Below are 17,976 nucleotides of genomic sequence, written 5' to 3' on the forward strand. Positions count from 1 at the left end.
AGTATTTTTCTTTTAAGGGTTGTGATTTTTTGTGAGTGCTTCAAAAAATTCTCCTGTATCCTAATATTGTAAAAATGTTTTTCTAGTATTTTCTTCCAATATTCAAAATTTTGACTTCCACATTCATGTTTCTGTTTTTCTGTATGATGTAAGGTATGGATATAATTTTGGTATTTGTCCTGTGTGGATTACCTAGCACCAATTTTTCTATTTTTCCTTTCCACACTGATTTATAATATACTACTACATGGTAATATCTCATACGTAAATAAATTTGTGGCTAGGACTGAATTGGTTTATGTGCTATCTATTTTCCAAAATCATGCTATTATAATTCTATAGCATCATCATACAAGTTTTTTTCTTCTTTTCCAATTCTTACTACTTTTATTTTAGTTTTATCTTTTTTGCCCTAGTTGGAACCAAAAAACATTATTGAAAAGAAATGGCAATGGCAGCCCTCAAGGATCTTCCTGATTTCCTTGTTCCTAATTTCAAAGGGAATAATTTGTACAGTTTTGTGACAAGTGTATTGTTTGCTGTTATTCTTTAAATGTTCTGTGTATTAGTATGTCTGCTATATCTAAGAAGTGCAAATTTTTCCATTTTCACTTTTTTTTATACAGGTGACTTGATTTTAGTGTGTCCAATCATCAGTATTTTTCTTTTAAGGGTTGTGATTTTAAGGGTTGTTGATGATATTCACCATAAATATCTTGAGTTGGACTAACCATCTAACTTCCTTCTTGTTCCTAGCTTGCTTAGAGATTTTTAGAAAAAACTATAAATGGCTTTTCAGGTTTGTAGTATGCTCTTTATTAGTCTGCTATATAACATGCTCTTTATTAACCCGCTAATGTGATTACATATTTGTTTTTACTCTGTAAATTTTGTATATTTTTGGTATAGTTTAGTGCAATAACACTGATAGATTTTTCTACTGTATAACCATTCTTGCATTCCCAGGACAAACACTTCTTGATAGTACATTAAAAAAATACATTTGTGTATTTTTATTTGCTAAGAAATCATAAATTTTGTGTTTTTGGTCATAGGAATTCATCTGTAATTTTCCTGTATTGTCATTATTGGGTTTGGAGGTTAAACTTTATTCATTCATTCATTCATTCAGAAACAGTGTCAAACTTTCAAACTTTAAGAAAAGTTAAAAGCACAGTCAGTGCAAGAGATTACCCCCCACCCGCATCCCTCCTCCCAGCCATTGGAGTGCCTTATTTTGAGTTACCATGTTTGTTTATTCTCCTTCAGTCTGCAGACAGTCCAGTCCTTCCTTCACTTTCATTTACCCTGTAACTTTGTAACTTGTATCACTTTGGTTAAGATGGTTTTCTCCCATCCCTCTCTACTGTGAGATTTTTACCTTTCCCTTTGTAACAAGCAAGTGACTTGCATGGAGATACTTTGAGACTTTTTAACTACTGTATTCCTCATCAGACTTTCAATTTATTCCTTTACCTATTGGCATGGGTTTTAATCTCTTACTATCATTGCTTATTTTGACACTCAAATTGCCCCTGATTTGCCCGGTGAGAGCATTTAAACCTGGCTTTTGTGACTTCAACATGCCCCCATCATTCTGAGCATGTCCTTACTTTCTGGCACAAAAAGATCATTCAGCCTTAATTCGAACTTTACCTACACCAGACTTGTAATTAGCCATTTCTCCAAAGAGCTCTGTCTGGTTACTTTTGGTGGGTATTGAAATTCAGACTAAGGTTGCTAGGTTTGCTCATGCCTGCTGGAAGTAATTGCTTCTAGCCCTCTCTAATGACCAAGTTACGGATGTTTGTTATCTACTACTGAAAACTGAAATTACGTTGATAACATAATTTCCATTCTAACACCACAGTGTTTATTCTAGTTTTCTCCCTTCTACACTTTTGTACCTGTTTTCTCTAACTGTGAGAAACTCAGGTCCTATTATCCTTGCAGTATTTATTTATTTGATCAATCCCCTGAAAATAACCAACCTCCTAGCCTGGCTGCTGCACCCTCCCACATGGGAATGCCCTTGGGTCCCCCCAACATGGGGAGTTGGCATCCCACAGGAACTGCCCTTCAGGCATACACCCTCCTCACAGTGCTTGGGCTCCAACACCCCACTCCAGGGCCCTTGCCTTTCAATCCTGCACCCCTGACCCCCTGGACCACTTCTTGCTCTGTCCTACTTCATGGCTTTAGCACTGGATTGTTCAAGAACTAGAAAACATGCTAGTCTCATAAATGAATTGGGGAACTTTTCCTTTGCCGTATTATATAAGCATTAGTGTTTTTGAAGGTTTGGAAGACACCCACCTGTGAAAGGCTCTAGACCTGCTGCTTTGGGTGGATAAATTTTTACTGATTTTATTGCTTTTCAAATCGGTTTGGGCATGTATCTTCTAGAAAGTGTTTTCATTTATTTTCTCACATACTTAAATTCTAAGTGTTCCTTGATTTAAAAATAACTTTTATTACATCTTAACATAAACACTTATGCATTCTTACCAGTCACTTTTCAGTGAAAGACTTTAATATTTTTAAGAACCATTTTAGGTTCATAGCAAAATTGAGAGGAGTATACAGATTTCTCACATACCTCTTTGTGCTGGTACAGACACATAACATCCCTACTGTCAATGTTAAATTTGTTACATTGATGAACCTATACTGACACATCATGATTACCCAAAGTCCATAGTTTACTTCAGGGTTTACCTTACAGTCTTAGTGGTGTACAGCCTATGGATTTCAACATAATATGAATCCCTCATTTTTTAATTTTAATTTTAAAGATGAGTATTTAAGTTTTAATTGCATATTTCTACTGCTCTAACAGTCCTCTCTGCTCCACCTATTCATCTCTCCCTGCACCCACATTCTCTGGTCACCACTGGTCTTTTTTGCTGTTTTCATAGTTTTGCCGATTCCAAAATGTCAGATTGTTGGAATCATATAGTATGTAGCTTTTTCAGATTGGCTTCTTTCACTTAGTAATATGCACTGAAATTTCCTCTATGTCTTTTCATGGCTTGATAGCTCATTTATTGTAAGCACTGAATAATATTCCACCATCTGGATGTACCACAGTTTTTTTTTTATCCATTTACCTACTGAAGGATATCTTGGTTGCTTTCAAATCTTGGCAATTATGAATAAAGCTGCTATAAACATCTGTGTGCAGGTTTCTGTGTGGACATAATTTTTTAATCCTTTGGTTTGGGTAAATACCAAGGAGCATGATGGCTAGATTATATGGTGGTAAGAATGTGTTTAGTTTTGTGGGAAACTGCCAGACTGTCTTCCAAAGTGGCTGTACCATTTCGCATTCTCACCAGCAATGCATGGGAGTTCCTGTTGCTCCACAACCTCACCACCATTTGATGTTGTCAGTGGTTTGGATTTTGGCCATTCTAATAGGTATGGGTGGCATCTCATTGTTTTAATTTCCATTTCCTTGATGACATATGATGTGGAGTATCTTTTCATATATTTATAAGCCATCTGTACCACTTCTTTGGTGAGGTGCCTGTTAAGATCTTTGGCCCACTTTTTCATAGTGTTGTTTCTTTTCTTACTGTTGAGTTCCAAAATGTCATTGTGTATTTTGGATAACACTCCTTTATCAGATGTGCCTTTTGCAATTTTTTCTCCCAGTCTGTGGCTTGTCTTCTGATTCCCTTGGCATGTCATTCACACAGCAGAAGTTTTTAATTCTAATGAAATACAGCTCATCAATTTTTTCTTTCCTGGATTGTGCCTTTGATATTGATTCCAAGAAGTCATTGCCATACGAAATGTCATCTAAGTTTTCTGCCTTATTATCTTCTAGCAGTTTTATACTTCTTCATTTTATTTGGTGTATGATCTCTGATCCATTTTGAATTAAGTTTTATGAAGAGCGTAATGTCTGTATCTAGGTTCTTTTTTTTTTTTTTTTGCATGTGGATGTCCAGTTGTTCCAGAACCATCTGTTAAAAAGGGTATTTTTGCTCCATTTTATTGCTTTTGCTCCTTTGTCAAAGATCAGATGACTTTACATGGGTCTGTTTCTGTGCTCTCTATTTGAAGAGGTATCCCGTGTGGTTTTGGTTGTGCATTGTCCTAATGAATAACGATGTTCAACATCTTTTCAAGTGATTATTGGCCATTTGTATATGTTCTTTGGAGAAATGTCTAACAGGTTATTTGTCCACTTTTAAATTGGGTTGTTTGTTTTTTTGTTGAGTTGTAGTAGTTGTTTATGTATTCTGGATATTAATCTCTTTAATGATATGTGACTTGGAATTATCTCTTCTTTCTGTGAGTTTCCTTTTTACATTATTTATACCATCTTGCACAAAAGTTTTAATTTTTATAAAGTGCAATTTACCTACTTTTTCTTTTGTTCTCCATGCTTTTGCTATCATAATAAAGAAATTATTGCCAAATCCAATATTATGAAGCTTTCTCCCTCTGTCTGTTCTGAGAGTTTTATAAGTTGTAGTGCTTTCATTTAGGTCTTTAATCCATTTCAAGTTAGTTTTTGTATATGGTGTAAGGGTCCAACTTCATTCTTTTGCATGTAGCTCTCCAGTTTTCCCAACACCATTTACTGAAAAGTCAATCTTTTTCCCATTGAATGGTCTTGGCACCCTTGTCAAAAATCATTTGGTCACATATGTGAGGATTTATTTCTTGGCTCTCAATTCTGTTCCATTGATCTTCATTCTATTTATGCTAGCACTTACACTGTTTTGCTTACCCTTGCCTTATAGTAAGTTTTGAAATCAAGAGTTTAACACCTCTAACTTTGTTCCTTTTAGGAGTGTTTGGGATATTTGGGGTCAGTTGAGATTTCTTATGAATTCTAGTGTTTTTAACATAATATGAATTCTTGGTTTATATTGGTACATAGCTTTACTTTAAGTATGCAGTGAAGCATTCTCATTTATTTGATAACTACACAGAGAATTTTCAGTGTTGTGAGGATTCTATTATTATGAATACATAATGAGAAAAATAGTATGTTTTATTATTTCCTTTCCATTTAGCAGAATAAATATTATATTGACTGGACATTTTGGAGTTTTGCTTTAGTTACGCAGTCTTGGAAACTCCAGAGTTCCTGGATATTAGATTCCTGTGCTCTAGTTGTGAACTGTAAAGCCCTTAGGGTGGTCTGGAGGAATACACTTGGCTTCTGTACACATTTGTAGCTCACCACCATGTTTTATTTGTAAAATCTAGGAAGAAGCATATTTGAGAAGGTTTAACTCTTGTGCTGTATGAAGGAATGACACACACTCTATGGGATTTCTAAAATGACAGCTTTAAATGGCAAAACCAGCTAACTTAAGCTGAGGTGAAACTTAAAGTGATCACCTTCATGGTAACAGAACAACACAGTGACTATGTTCATTGAACAGTCTTCTCTTTCATGGTAGTTACCTCATTTTGTACCTTTTATAAACTTTTACTCCCACTGGGAAATAGCAAGCCTACACAAGTACCCTATAAAACTTAAAAATGGCTTTATAACTTTGCGTACTAAAGATATGCCTTAAGTGCTAGAGGTATGAAGTCTATAAAACGAAGGCAGCATTGCAGCAGATCAGAATGGCAAAGAGAAAAGTCATCATCCTGAAATGTAACTAGTTATGCATTTCTCACTATACAAATGTGCCTTGAATTTCCCCATTACTGGAGGGTTATCACATCCAATAACTATTGACTTCTAGGTCACAAATTAAAATCAACCAGATCTACAACTCCATCTAAATTATAATGTGCCTCTCATTTCCTGGAAGATTCTCATCATGGAGATCATACAACCTTTTTGGTAATCTCGTAGTAAATACTTTTTAGCACCTCTTATGTACCAGTCACTGGGAATGCAGTGGTGGACAAAATGCCCATGATCTCTGCTGTTGCAACAGAGAGGCCAGCTATAGGGGTCAACAAATGCTTCTCAAAAATAGGTCCAAAACAGCTGATGGCTTAAGGATGAGAATAGAATCCAGTGAAGGTATCAAGAGGATAAGGCAGTATGTTTTGGGGAAAGAAAATAACATGAACAGGAGTTTAAAAGAGTTCCAGAAATTAAAAGGTATTCATTGTGGCTAGATAGTAGAGGGTGTGGCAGGAATGGCTGGAGACAGGCCTTTTTAGGCAAAGGCCAGGTTAGCCATTGTTAAGTTTGTCAGGCCTTGGAAATCCATGTCGAGGAGTTTTACTAAGGCTAGCTGAAGGTTTTTAAGCAGAGGAGTGACATCATCCATTCATTCATTCAACAAATACATATTAAGTGTTTAGCTAGGCTAGGCTTTTGAGGTCATCAGTGTGTAAAACGGCAGTCCCTGCTCTTGAGAATCCATTTCCATTTTTGTAAGGTAACTCTGGTCCCAGTGTCAAGGGAGTCAAGTTTGGAGGCAGGAAGAACAAAGAAAAGCCGTCCATAGAGAAGATGATGGTCACTGATATTGGTGGCACCAGTGGGGATGGAGAGAGATTTCATGTGTAGAATTAACAGTGTTTGATGATTTATTAGTTATGGTCAGAGTAAGGGAGAGTAAGTGAAAAACATACCTCTAATGAGAGAAACTAAGGAGGATGGTAATGATGACACCACATAGTTGGACAGCATTTCAGGATTTTCCTGAGTTTCATTTTCTGTGCTGAGTGTGAGAGGCCTTTAGATATCCAGGTAGAAATGTTGAGTAGACAGTTGTCCATATAATGTTAGAATAAGTCTGGGAAGGAGACATAGAAGCAAGAGTCATCAGCATAAATGGTGCCATATGTCATGGTCTTGGATAAAGTCACACAGAGGAGATTTATAGAATAGGAAGGTATAGGGATGCTGTGATCATTAGGGATGTTCGTAAATAATCCATTTCTTCCCCTTTGGACCATTTGGTTGGATTGCACTTCCCATCACCTTGGATGTTGGGTGTGGCCATATGGCTTCTTTGGCCAGTGAAATGTGAATAGAAATTGCATGTGACACCTCCAGGGAAGAGCTTTAAGTTCCATGGCTGAGATGATTGTAGGTGCATCATTGAGATGAAGCCTTCCTCGGCTTCCTGAGTGAACCTGTGGCAAAACCCACTAGACCTGCTTTGGTTTATAACAGGAGTAAAATGTACAATTCTATTACGTTAGGCCACTAAAGCTTTAGAATTACTTGTAATTTATCCTATCATGAATGGTTCGGAAATTGAGGAAACTGATGCTGGAAAAGTTGGAAAGATGACCATGCATGTTATATTAATGGAAAAGCATTTGGCGAAAGTGTCTTTTGTAGTAACTTGAGAAAGCAGATCACACAGCTAATGAGCCTGTAACTCCAAAGTTGAAAAACAGAACTTTTGTTGGTACCTGTGGCTACATTTAGCAAAGTTTACAGGAAAGAGATGAACTCAGAAAACACTTGGATGGTTTGCATTCAGGAATGAATAGAACAGAGAGAATCCAGAAGTGTATGGACAGGTAAGCACTTCTGAACCCCAACCAGTGAAAGACAAAACTCAGAGACACAGGCAGATTCAACAACATTCTTGGGGCAAGGATCAAATCCATGGCAGTGGTCCCTCCCACTGTCAAAATATCTGAATGGATTAACGTGGTTTAGGATAAAGGTTTAATCAGGGGCTGAATGCCTAATAAATACTTTTAAAAGGCAAGATGGCTGAGTAAAAACAGTTAAAATGTGACCTGTCTACTCAAATTGGAAGGTCAAAGGAACACTATCCAATAGAGAAAGACTTAGAGCAACATGAAGGGATTACATATATACGGAAAATTTTAGATGTATGTGTGGAAAAGAAGTACAGGTGTGGCTATTTGTACATGGCACCAAGTGGAATCAAATTGTTTTTAAAGATTCGATTTATCAAAGAAACTTTGGCCTGATTGCCCAAAGGCTCTCTGACTCTTTGAGCCTTAAAAAAAACTCTTAGGTCTCCACCTTTTGTGAGCAAATCCCTACACCACAGGTATCCCAGAAGGGTACTGGAAAGGCAAAACCCCAGGGTGGTGTCAAGTTATACAGTTTCAAAACAAATATTACTACCTTATTTATGTAAAAAAAACAAAAACAAAAAAATTAAAATCTTATTTTCTCACTATGACCAAGTGAGATTTATTCCTGAAATGCAAGGATAATTAAACATGAAAGTCAGTGTAATATGCCACACTAATGGAATGAATTTTTGAAAACAAGAGTGATCATCTTAGTTGATGCAGAAAAAGCGTTTAAAATATTTCAATACTTTTTCATGATAAAAACCCTTAACAAACTAGAAATAGAAGAAAACCTCCTCAGCATAATTAAGGTTGCATATGAAAAACCCATAGGTAACATCACACTTAATGGTGAAACACTGAACACTTTCCCTCTAGGATCAGCAAGAAAAGGACGCCCATATTCACCACTGCTGTTGAACATACTGTTGGAAATTCCAGGCAATAATAAAAGGCATTTGAATTGGGAAGGAAGAAGTAAAATTATCCCCGTTACAAATTACATGATGTTATATGTACATCTTTAAAAAAGTCCATTTAAAAAAACTGCTAGAATCAATAAATAAATTTGGCAAAGTTGCGGAATACAAAATCAACATGCAACAATCAGCTGCATTTCTATACACTAAAAATGAACAATCTGAAAAGTTAAGAAAACAATTCCATAGAATTAGTTTAACATAACCAAGGAAGTGAAAGAGTCTGTATACTAAAAATGATAAAAGATTGCTGAAAGAAATTAAAGAAGGCATAAATACATAGAAAGACATCTCATGTTCATTTATTGGAAATCTTAATATTTTAGGTTGTCAGTAGAGCCAGTGATCCAAAGATTCAATACAATCCCTGTCAAAATCCTAACAGCATTTTTCTCAGAAATAGAAGAACCCATCCTAATATTTGTATGGAATTTCAGAGATATCCCTCCCCCCCGACACACAGTAGCCTTAAAAAAGATCCTTAAAAAAGAAAAGGGCAGGAGGATTCACACTTTCTGATTTTAAAACTTATTGTAAAGCAATGGTAATCAAAACAGTATGGTATTTGACCTTAAAGACAGACACACAGACCAGTGGAATAGAATAGAGCCAAGAAATAAACCCTCACATACATGGTCAAATGATTTTTGACAAAGGTGCCTGTAAATTCCACTTGTCCGACACCAAATGCTAAGGTGTCTTTTTTCCCTACATATATGTATAACAATAACAATACAGTACACAGCAGTAATAGTAGTATAACTTCATTCAGGTTCCTGGACCCGATTCCAATGTGTGTAAATATGTGGGAGGGGGTCTTCCCACACATACTAACACCAGGCAATTCTCAAACACCAGCAGGGTGTTAGAGAACTCAACTCAGTTCTGATGTTATCCGCCCGGAGACAGCACCAGATTTCCCAGGTTAAGGGCTCCGTCCTACAAGACTGCCCTCTACCCCCAACTCCGGAAGCCGGTTGCAAGCCCCAGGCAGTTAACTGTGCTTCTGACCTACCGGCTACAGATTGGAGGTTCCAATGACCTCCACTTTAGGTTGGAATAATTTGTGAGAGCAGCTCACAGAACTCAGGAAAATACTTAACGTTTACCAGTTTAATAAAGGATACCATATTGGATACAAGTTTAGAGCCAGATGAAGAGAGACACAGGGCAAGGTCCCAAACACAGGAGCTTCTATCCTCACGGAGCTTGGGGCCTGTCTCGGTGGCACGTGGAGGCGTTCTGGCTCCCCAAGCATGGAGGCTATTTCTGACCAAGAAGCAGGATCTAACTGAGCAGAGCAGGGCAGAGAGAGAGCAACAAGCTCTTCGAGGGGCTTTTGTGAGGGCTTCATTGCATTGTCATGATTGACTAAATTATTGGCCATTGACTGATTCAGCCCCCAGCCCCTACCCTTGGGTGGGGTCCACAAGTCTTATCAACATGACAAGGCACCCATTTCACCTTTAAGACTGCAGTGTTTTTAGGAACTGTGGATGAAGACCAAATAAACCTGGTAACTATATATTTGGTCATATGTGACCAAATTTGTATTTCTTATGACTCATTATATCATAGTGCGAAAACCATTCAATGGGAAAAAGACAACCTTTTCAACAAATGATGTTGGGAAAACTGGATATCCACATGCAACAGAATGAAATTGGACACTTACCTAACACTATATACAAAGATTAACTCAAGGTGGATCAAAGATCTAAATATAAGCACTAAAAACATAAAATTCATAGAGGGAAACATAGAGAGAAAGCCTTATGACATTGGATTTGGCAATGATTTCTTATGACACTAAAAACACAGGCAAAGAAGAGAAAAAATAGATAAATTGGGCCTTACCTAAAGTAAAACTTTGTGCATCAAAGGACATTGAACAGAGTGAAAAGGCAACCCACAGAGTGGGAGAAAATATTTAAAAATCATGTACCTTGTAGAGGATTCATAGGCAGAATAAATAGGGATTAGTTTTCAGAATATGTAAAGGAATCTGCCAGCTCAATAACAGCAACAAAAATCCCAAACAACCCAATTAAAAAATGGGCAAAGGGCCTGAATGAATAAGCATTTCTCCAAAAAAGACATACAAATGACAGGCTTATAAAAAGATGCTCAGCATTAGTAATGATTACAAAAATGCAAAGCAAAACCACACGATACACTATTTCACACCTCTTGGGATGGCTATAATCACAAAACCAGAAAATAACAAGTGATGGTGAGGAGGCAGAATTGGAAGCCTTTTGCATTGGAATGTAAAATAGTGTAGCCACTCTCGAAAACAATATGACATTTCCTCAAAAAAACATAGAATTACCATATGATCTAACATTTCTTTTGGGTCACTACCCCAAAGAATTGGAAGCAGTGACTGGAACAGGTATTTGTTCATCCATTTTCATAGCAGCATTATTCACAATAAGCACAAAAAACCTCACAATAAAAGAAAAAACAAAACCCCCAAAACAAAAATCCATCAATATCTGAATAGGTAAAGAAAATGTAGTATGCACATAGAATGGAATATTATTCAGCTTTAAAATGGAGGGAAATTCTCAGAAATGCTATCACATGGAAGAAAGTTGAAGATATTATGCTAAGGGAAATAAGCCAGTTACAAAAAGACACTGTATAATTCCACTTACATGAGATCCCTAGAATACTCAAATTCATAGAGACAGAAAGCAGAAAGGTGGTTGCCAGGATCTTAGGGGAACAATGAATGAGGAGCTATCATTTAATTGGTATGGTGTTTCAGTTTGGAAAGATGAAAATGTTCTGGAAATGGCTAGTGCTGATGGTTGTACAACAATATAAATATACTTAGTGCTGCTAAATAGTATACCTAAAAACTCTTAAACTGGTAAATTTCATGTTTGTATACTTTATAACACTAAACATAAATAATAAAAATGTGGTAAGTTTTTTTGTCATGTATACATTACCAAATCTTAAAAAAAAACAGTAAACATAAAAGAAAAATTTATTGTTTCTTTTTCCTCCTTAACTTCCTAGCATCATCTATATTGTTGAGCACCTCTGTGTCTCAAAGTAGACTCCATTTTTGGCTTCTGTTTAGATTTGCTCTTCTGGTATTTTCAAAATTATTTTTGAGGTCTACTTGAAACTCTGCAGATCAGTTTATTTAGATATGATGTGAATGATAATATGGTACTGTTGTGACTTCTAATATAAAAAATTAATGCTGACCCTATCTGTGAAGCTAAGCCTTCCCATGGGATGCTGGAAGAATCTACAGCTACTAAAATAATTGGTGAATTTTACTAACATGAACTCGAAATATTTTATTTTCTGTCCTGTATGTGTATCTTAAAGGACAAATAAATTCTGCTCCATTTGGTGGAAATACATTACATTTATGGTGGCAAATGAAAATATCGATGTTTCCCTACATTTAATTCAGCCAGAACTTTTTTAAAGTATTAATAGAAAAATTAAGACATCCTCACTTTTATATATTGTTGGTTGTTGGTACCATTTCAGGGTTGGGGAATTTGGCAGTATGTAGCTAAATTAAGTAATTTTTTGATCCAGCAATTCTACTTCTGAAAATATATCCCAAAGCCACATTGGCAACCATTTAAAAAGGTACATGAATAAGCTTGTTTGTTAACACACTATCTTACAGCAAATTAGTAAAAGACCCAAACAACCCAAAAGTCCATCAGTAGGGACCTGGTTGAATAAAATGTGGTACATCTGGGCAGTGAAGCACTAGACAGCTGTAAAAGGGACTGTCTTCCTGTTCAGTGCTCTTCACTATGCTAAGTGAAAAAAAAGTAGATGAAGAAAAATGTGTGTAGTATGTTGCTACTTACTTGCCTTTACTAAAAGCCAATAGAATATCAACTGTAAAACTTAAAAATAAATGGTCACTTACAGGAGATTGGGTAGATAGAATGTAGAAAACAGAATAAAAGCTACACTTATCTGACACTTCTTTTATGGGATATGCCTTTAGTATTCTTTTATATAATTACGAACAAAGCTAACTTTTTTAAAAAACTGTAAAAATAAAAAATGAACCCGATGAACCTGGGTTCCCAGTCAGTAGCATAACCACACATAAGGGAACCAAGGTGACTCTAAAACCCCATCATTTGACTTCTTTTTCCTGGTAGGATGTACTCCAAAGATAAAAGAAATATAGAACTTCTAAACTATTTTCAGTAATGATGTCTTTGGTGGTCATATTAACATGGTTATTTTGAGACTATTGTGTGAGTATTGTGAGATTAAATCAATTGGATAATTATGATGAGAAATAAGGTTTTGGCATGGTTGAAAGGAAATAGAGGTATAGGTTGATGTGATTAAGTAAAAGCCCTGTAGTTTTTAATCTGAGACATCTGTATGAACTCATGATACGGTAACCTAACAACTGAACATATTTAAAACAATGACCATGCAAATAACAAGAGCACCCTAGCATGAAAATCGTGGTATCTAAATACCATTCTCATAGAAAGGAACCAGGGCTTACTGCGGAAATGGCTTATTCCAGGACTGGTGCAGGAAATGTGTCTGATGATCCTGGAACATCTTGTCCTACTAAAAAGCTGTCACAGATTACGACAGCAGCTTGATCTGACTCTCTTGCAAATGACTCCAGTGACTGAAACATATCAAATGTGTTTAAGTTTATGTAAAGTTCATAATGACCCAAACACACACACACACACACACACACACACACACACACACACACACACACCCTAAACAACAGTACTTCATTAATTACCTTTGGAAGATGCTAGGGACCCAACTAATTTTTTTAAATGAACATGTGTCAGAGATTATATTAACTATAATTATATTAAATATAATCTCTGGGGGAAGCAGGAAGACATTACAAAGAAGAATTAAAAAAATGTGTACACATAAGCAATTAGGAATGCTGAAATAAGTTCACAAATAGGTGTAAAAGTGGTCAAGATCCATGGGGGTATTAATCATTGCCTTCCAGCAGGCAAAATTCACTTGTATTTCTGTTGTCAAAAATGATTTGCATTACTATGAGCATTTTACAACCTACAGAGTTGTAAAATAACTTAAAAACAATGCAATTAACTCAGAAGGGTGCACTGGACAGGACATCCAATAATTTTTTTCCCCCATTTGAAAGTCTTTAACAAATTTTCATGCCAATCTCCCCCTTTTTGATCATATTAATCTTAAAGATTATTCTTGATCACAGGAAGTTTTGTTTCATTAGCTTTAGCCCACAGGTGCAGCAAGAGTATTAACTGACCATATAGGCCTAAGTTTATTGTGTAAATCTAGTGCCATGTCAAGCAATTATTCAAAACTTGGAAAATAAACAGAAAGAATCTAACATATCTCCTGCTTTTCCTCTATGAACTGTACCCTAGGGTAACAATCAATTGATGAGGGAGTCTCTGATCTATTGTTTCCTGGGAATAAAAAAAGAAATGATGGAGTTAGACTAGCACTATTTTGGAAGCTGTAATAAGTTAATAAATCTAAGCAATCATCAAAAATGGCTGCCAATGTCATAGAAAGAAAGATTATTTGCCTCCTGTTAATCTAAATTTGATCCAATCTCTGGACCTAACAACCAAATTACAGGAAATACAGAAGACGGAGAAGCATTAAGTGAGAAGAGAGACCATCAGCAAAGTGTAGGCTACAGGAAACTTTAGGAGTAGATGGTTTCTTCCACAACTTTCAATGAATTAAAAAAAAAAACAATGGAAAGGATAATGTATAAATTAATATCTGAGATTCAGAACAATCAGTCACAGTATGATGAACTCCTTTGTATTCTGTATAACCTCATTCAAAGTATGAAAAAAATTTGAGACAGTTAAGGAAATGTGAACTCTGAATATTTGATGTGAATTAATAATTACTAAAGAGGTGACAATGGCAATATTTTGGTTATGTTTTCAAAAAGTCTTATTATTTTAGAAATATACCCAGAAATATTTAAAGGTGAAATCATATGATGTCTGGTATTTGCTGCAAAATAATCTGAAGGGGAGATAGTATCAATGAAACACACTTGACCATGAGTCGATTAATTATTGAGGCTGGGTAATGGGTATGTGGGGTTCATTATACTGTTTTCTCTGTGATTTTGCATAGGTATGACCTTTTCCATAAAATGTTAAAGGCCTTCTAATAAATAAATTTCTTTCACTTAATTTTTTTTAGTAATTTATAGCATGCTATTTTTGAGACTACATAAAACTATTTTGAGACTAATGTATAATATTTTCAGATTTAGCTTTTAAAACATATTACATTTTGATAAAATCATGGCCACTGGCTCCAGCTTTTCAGAGATTTTTCCTTTTCTCTTTGATTTAAGGTAATATGAATTCAAAACTTTGAGAAATAATGCTTTCCTTTAAAACATGTAACTGTTACTCATGTAATTATTTGATCAACTGAAAGCTTTTTTTAAAGCCAAATCATTTTTCTGTCAAGACTCTCCAAGTGAATAATCAATTTTTTGTTTGGTTTGTTTCCAGATAACCTTTTTCATGCTGCTCTCCGCAGTGTGTGTAATGCTGAATTTGGCTGGCTCAATTCTCTCCTGTCAGAATGCTCAGCTAGTCAACTCCCTAGAAGGCTGTCAGCTGGTGAGTAATGAAAAAAAAACCTTTTAATAAAGGTCATAGGCTTTCATTTTGCATGAAAGTAATTTAAAAATATTTTTATTACATCCTTGGATTTATTCTGATGTTGTATAGTTTAAGGAACTTAAGTTGACTCCATTCTAAAATTTGTCCCAAATTAAAACTCGTTTTTACTTGCAAATCAGTTACTAACCGTATATATATCTAAGGATCACAATGTAGTGCTGTTTTAGAGTCGCTTTAGCCATGATTATATTTTAGGCCTTGTTGCATTGATTTTTTCCCTTCACTGAATGTTTAAAAATCAATTTTGCAAGTAAATTTTAAATGCTGAGATACATCTAAGCTTGATTATGAGTGCATCAAAACAATTTGGTTCTCATTTTTCAATTAAAAAAGAGGATTATCTTTTAGATCTAGGAAAATTATAGACATTGTGCTGTGTACATTGTAGGGGATCAATAGATGTTTTCTTACATAGAACCATCTTTCCACATCATGACTTACTCCTGGTACAGTAATACATGCATCTGGCTGGGGCAGAAATGGAAGTGTGTCTGGTCACAGTCAGCAAGGCTGTATCACTGGACTCCTGATAAGACTGTGGCTGTGAGCTATGTTTCATTGGCATCTGTTTCTTTATCTTAGAAATGATGCAGGGCTACCTTTTAAAACTGTGCTCCTCCACAGCCAGCCTGTGGCTGTCATTTCCAAGAGGTCCAGGGCTACCTGAATGACCTGAAGCTTTTCTATAGCAGAGCTATGCCTACTTTCTCATGGTCATGCTCTTTGGGTTCAAAAGGACAGCTGTTGGGAGGCCTGCTGTTCTCTGTAGTCCTTATCTAGTGAGGCCAGCAGATGTGTGTACACTGGCACAGTTTCAATGCAGAAGCACTTTCTAAGTTCCAAAAACTAACAGCGAGAACTTAAGTTTGCTATTTTTGGTTCAGTGTGGCCTAGACCATATTGATCAGAATTCATCCCAGTATGATGTACAGGGAATGTCCTCTGTATAGTGCAGTATTCCACATGACTCTTAAGAATTCACACAACCTAGAGCCCCATCTCCATCAGAAAGGGTGACTTGCTAACTTGTATCCATAACTTGGTCAGCATTTTTATTCCTAAATACCAGGTGCTATGTGTATGGTACAATGTGGCAACCTACAAGGGACTGACCATTTTTATTCTGACCCCCATTTTCCAATGCAAGGGCTTGTGTATGGGAGATAGAGTGACTGGGGTGATGAGAAGTAACAGTGGCTTGAGTTCCGGATCAAAAAGAAAGCCCATGCCTAGTTGCCCAGTCTTGAAACATTGACGCCTACTGGTCCTAACCTCAGGCCCTGTTTCCCTCTATCACATCTACATGAAAGGATAAGAAACATAGATTTGGTTTCCTCTTTTCCTTACTGCCTTCAGTATCCCCCTAAGTAAAATAAAAGAACATCATTACCCTGTGCATTTTCACGTACATCTTGGTTTGATAGAATGATCAATATTTATCTGAGTTTAGAGCCTGATCTAAGCATCTCTCTGTCCTGGCTCATACACGGCCACTAAGTTCAGAGTGAGATCAATGTGCTTCTCACTGAGCTGCAATGTACATGTAGAAAGAATAGTGGGTTTGGAGTTTAGGATCAAAGTCATGGCTTCATAACCTACTAGTTGTTTGTAATGCTACCAGTTATATGACTTAGCACAAGTAACCTTTCCTCTCTGAGCTTTACTTCTCTTTCCTGTTGAGTGTGGTCATTACCTGCCCTGAGCTTTTCATAAGGTATTAAATGAGATAAAATATATAAAAGCATAAAGAATAGACTCCTTTCCTGTTATAAAAATTATACATCTACCATAGGAAGTTAAAAAAAACAAAACACACTCAGAATCCTACCACTCAGTTTATTTTATCCTTTCAGTCTGTTCTGGGCATATGTATGTATCTGTATGTGTGTGCATGTACATGTGTGTGTGTAAATATAAGTACACATATATGTGTGTATGTATTTAATATATATCTAAATGTGCTATACTCTTCATGCTGCTTTGTGATTTGTTTTTTTATTGATCATGAACATTATTTCAGGTTAAAAATTTTACTTGTGGCAGCTCTCTATATGACTATAGCATTATTTATTATATTATTTATTATAAATCTCTGCTTTTTGCATTTGAGGGTTGCCATTATCCTTATACAAAGTCTTTTCTTACAGCTCCTAAAAGTGGACTTGCTTGATCAAAATGAATCCATATCTTTAAAACATTTGATACATACTGACCTATTGCCTTCTAGAAAAGTTTACCAGTTTATAATCCCAATATATGAAAAAGGTCTTCCTCCTACACACTTGCCAGCAGAGCAAATTATTTTTTTAATTCATGCTAATTTGAAAGGAATAAAATGGCATTTTATATTGTTTTAATTTGAACTTCTTTGACTATTAGTAAGACTGAACTTTAAATTTATAATTGCATATACAAAAGTTTATACATGTATATGCACATACATGTATATGCACCATTTATATTTCTTCTTTGAGTTGACTGTGTCCTTTACCGATTTTTAGATTTAAGTATTTATCTTACTGATTTGTAAGAGCTCTTTATATATGCAATTTAAATCAATATGTATTTTAATTGTATATAAAGAAGTTTATACATGTATATGTACATATACATATATGGAATTTGTTTACATGTATATAATTAATATTTTCTCTTCTGTGAATTGACTGGGGACTTTACCCATTTTTAGATTTAACTTTATCTTATTGATTTGTAAGTGCTCTTTATATGTTATGGTTTTGAGTCCTGAAGCTTATATTGGTCAAATGTATTTCCTGGATTGTTAT

At 35.6% G+C, this 17,976-nt stretch overlaps 1 protein-coding gene across 2 annotated transcripts in view; it reads left to right on the forward strand.

Annotated features, from left to right (window-relative positions):
- ENTREP2 (endosomal transmembrane epsin interactor 2) overlaps positions 1-17,976 on the forward strand; it is a 459,718-nt gene that overhangs the window by 324,315 nt on the left and 117,427 nt on the right. For both annotated transcript variants that reach the window (XM_036878703.2, XM_036878702.2), the window contains exon 3: positions 15,017-15,127. In XM_036878703.2, coding sequence (XP_036734598.1) covers positions 15,017-15,127 — 111 coding nt within the window. The remainder of the gene's footprint in view (positions 1-15,016; positions 15,128-17,976) is intronic.

Source organism: Manis pentadactyla, chromosome 18, assembly GCF_030020395.1.
Source record: "Manis pentadactyla isolate mManPen7 chromosome 18, mManPen7.hap1, whole genome shotgun sequence".
NCBI classification, from domain to species: Eukaryota; Metazoa; Chordata; class Mammalia; order Pholidota; family Manidae; genus Manis; species Manis pentadactyla.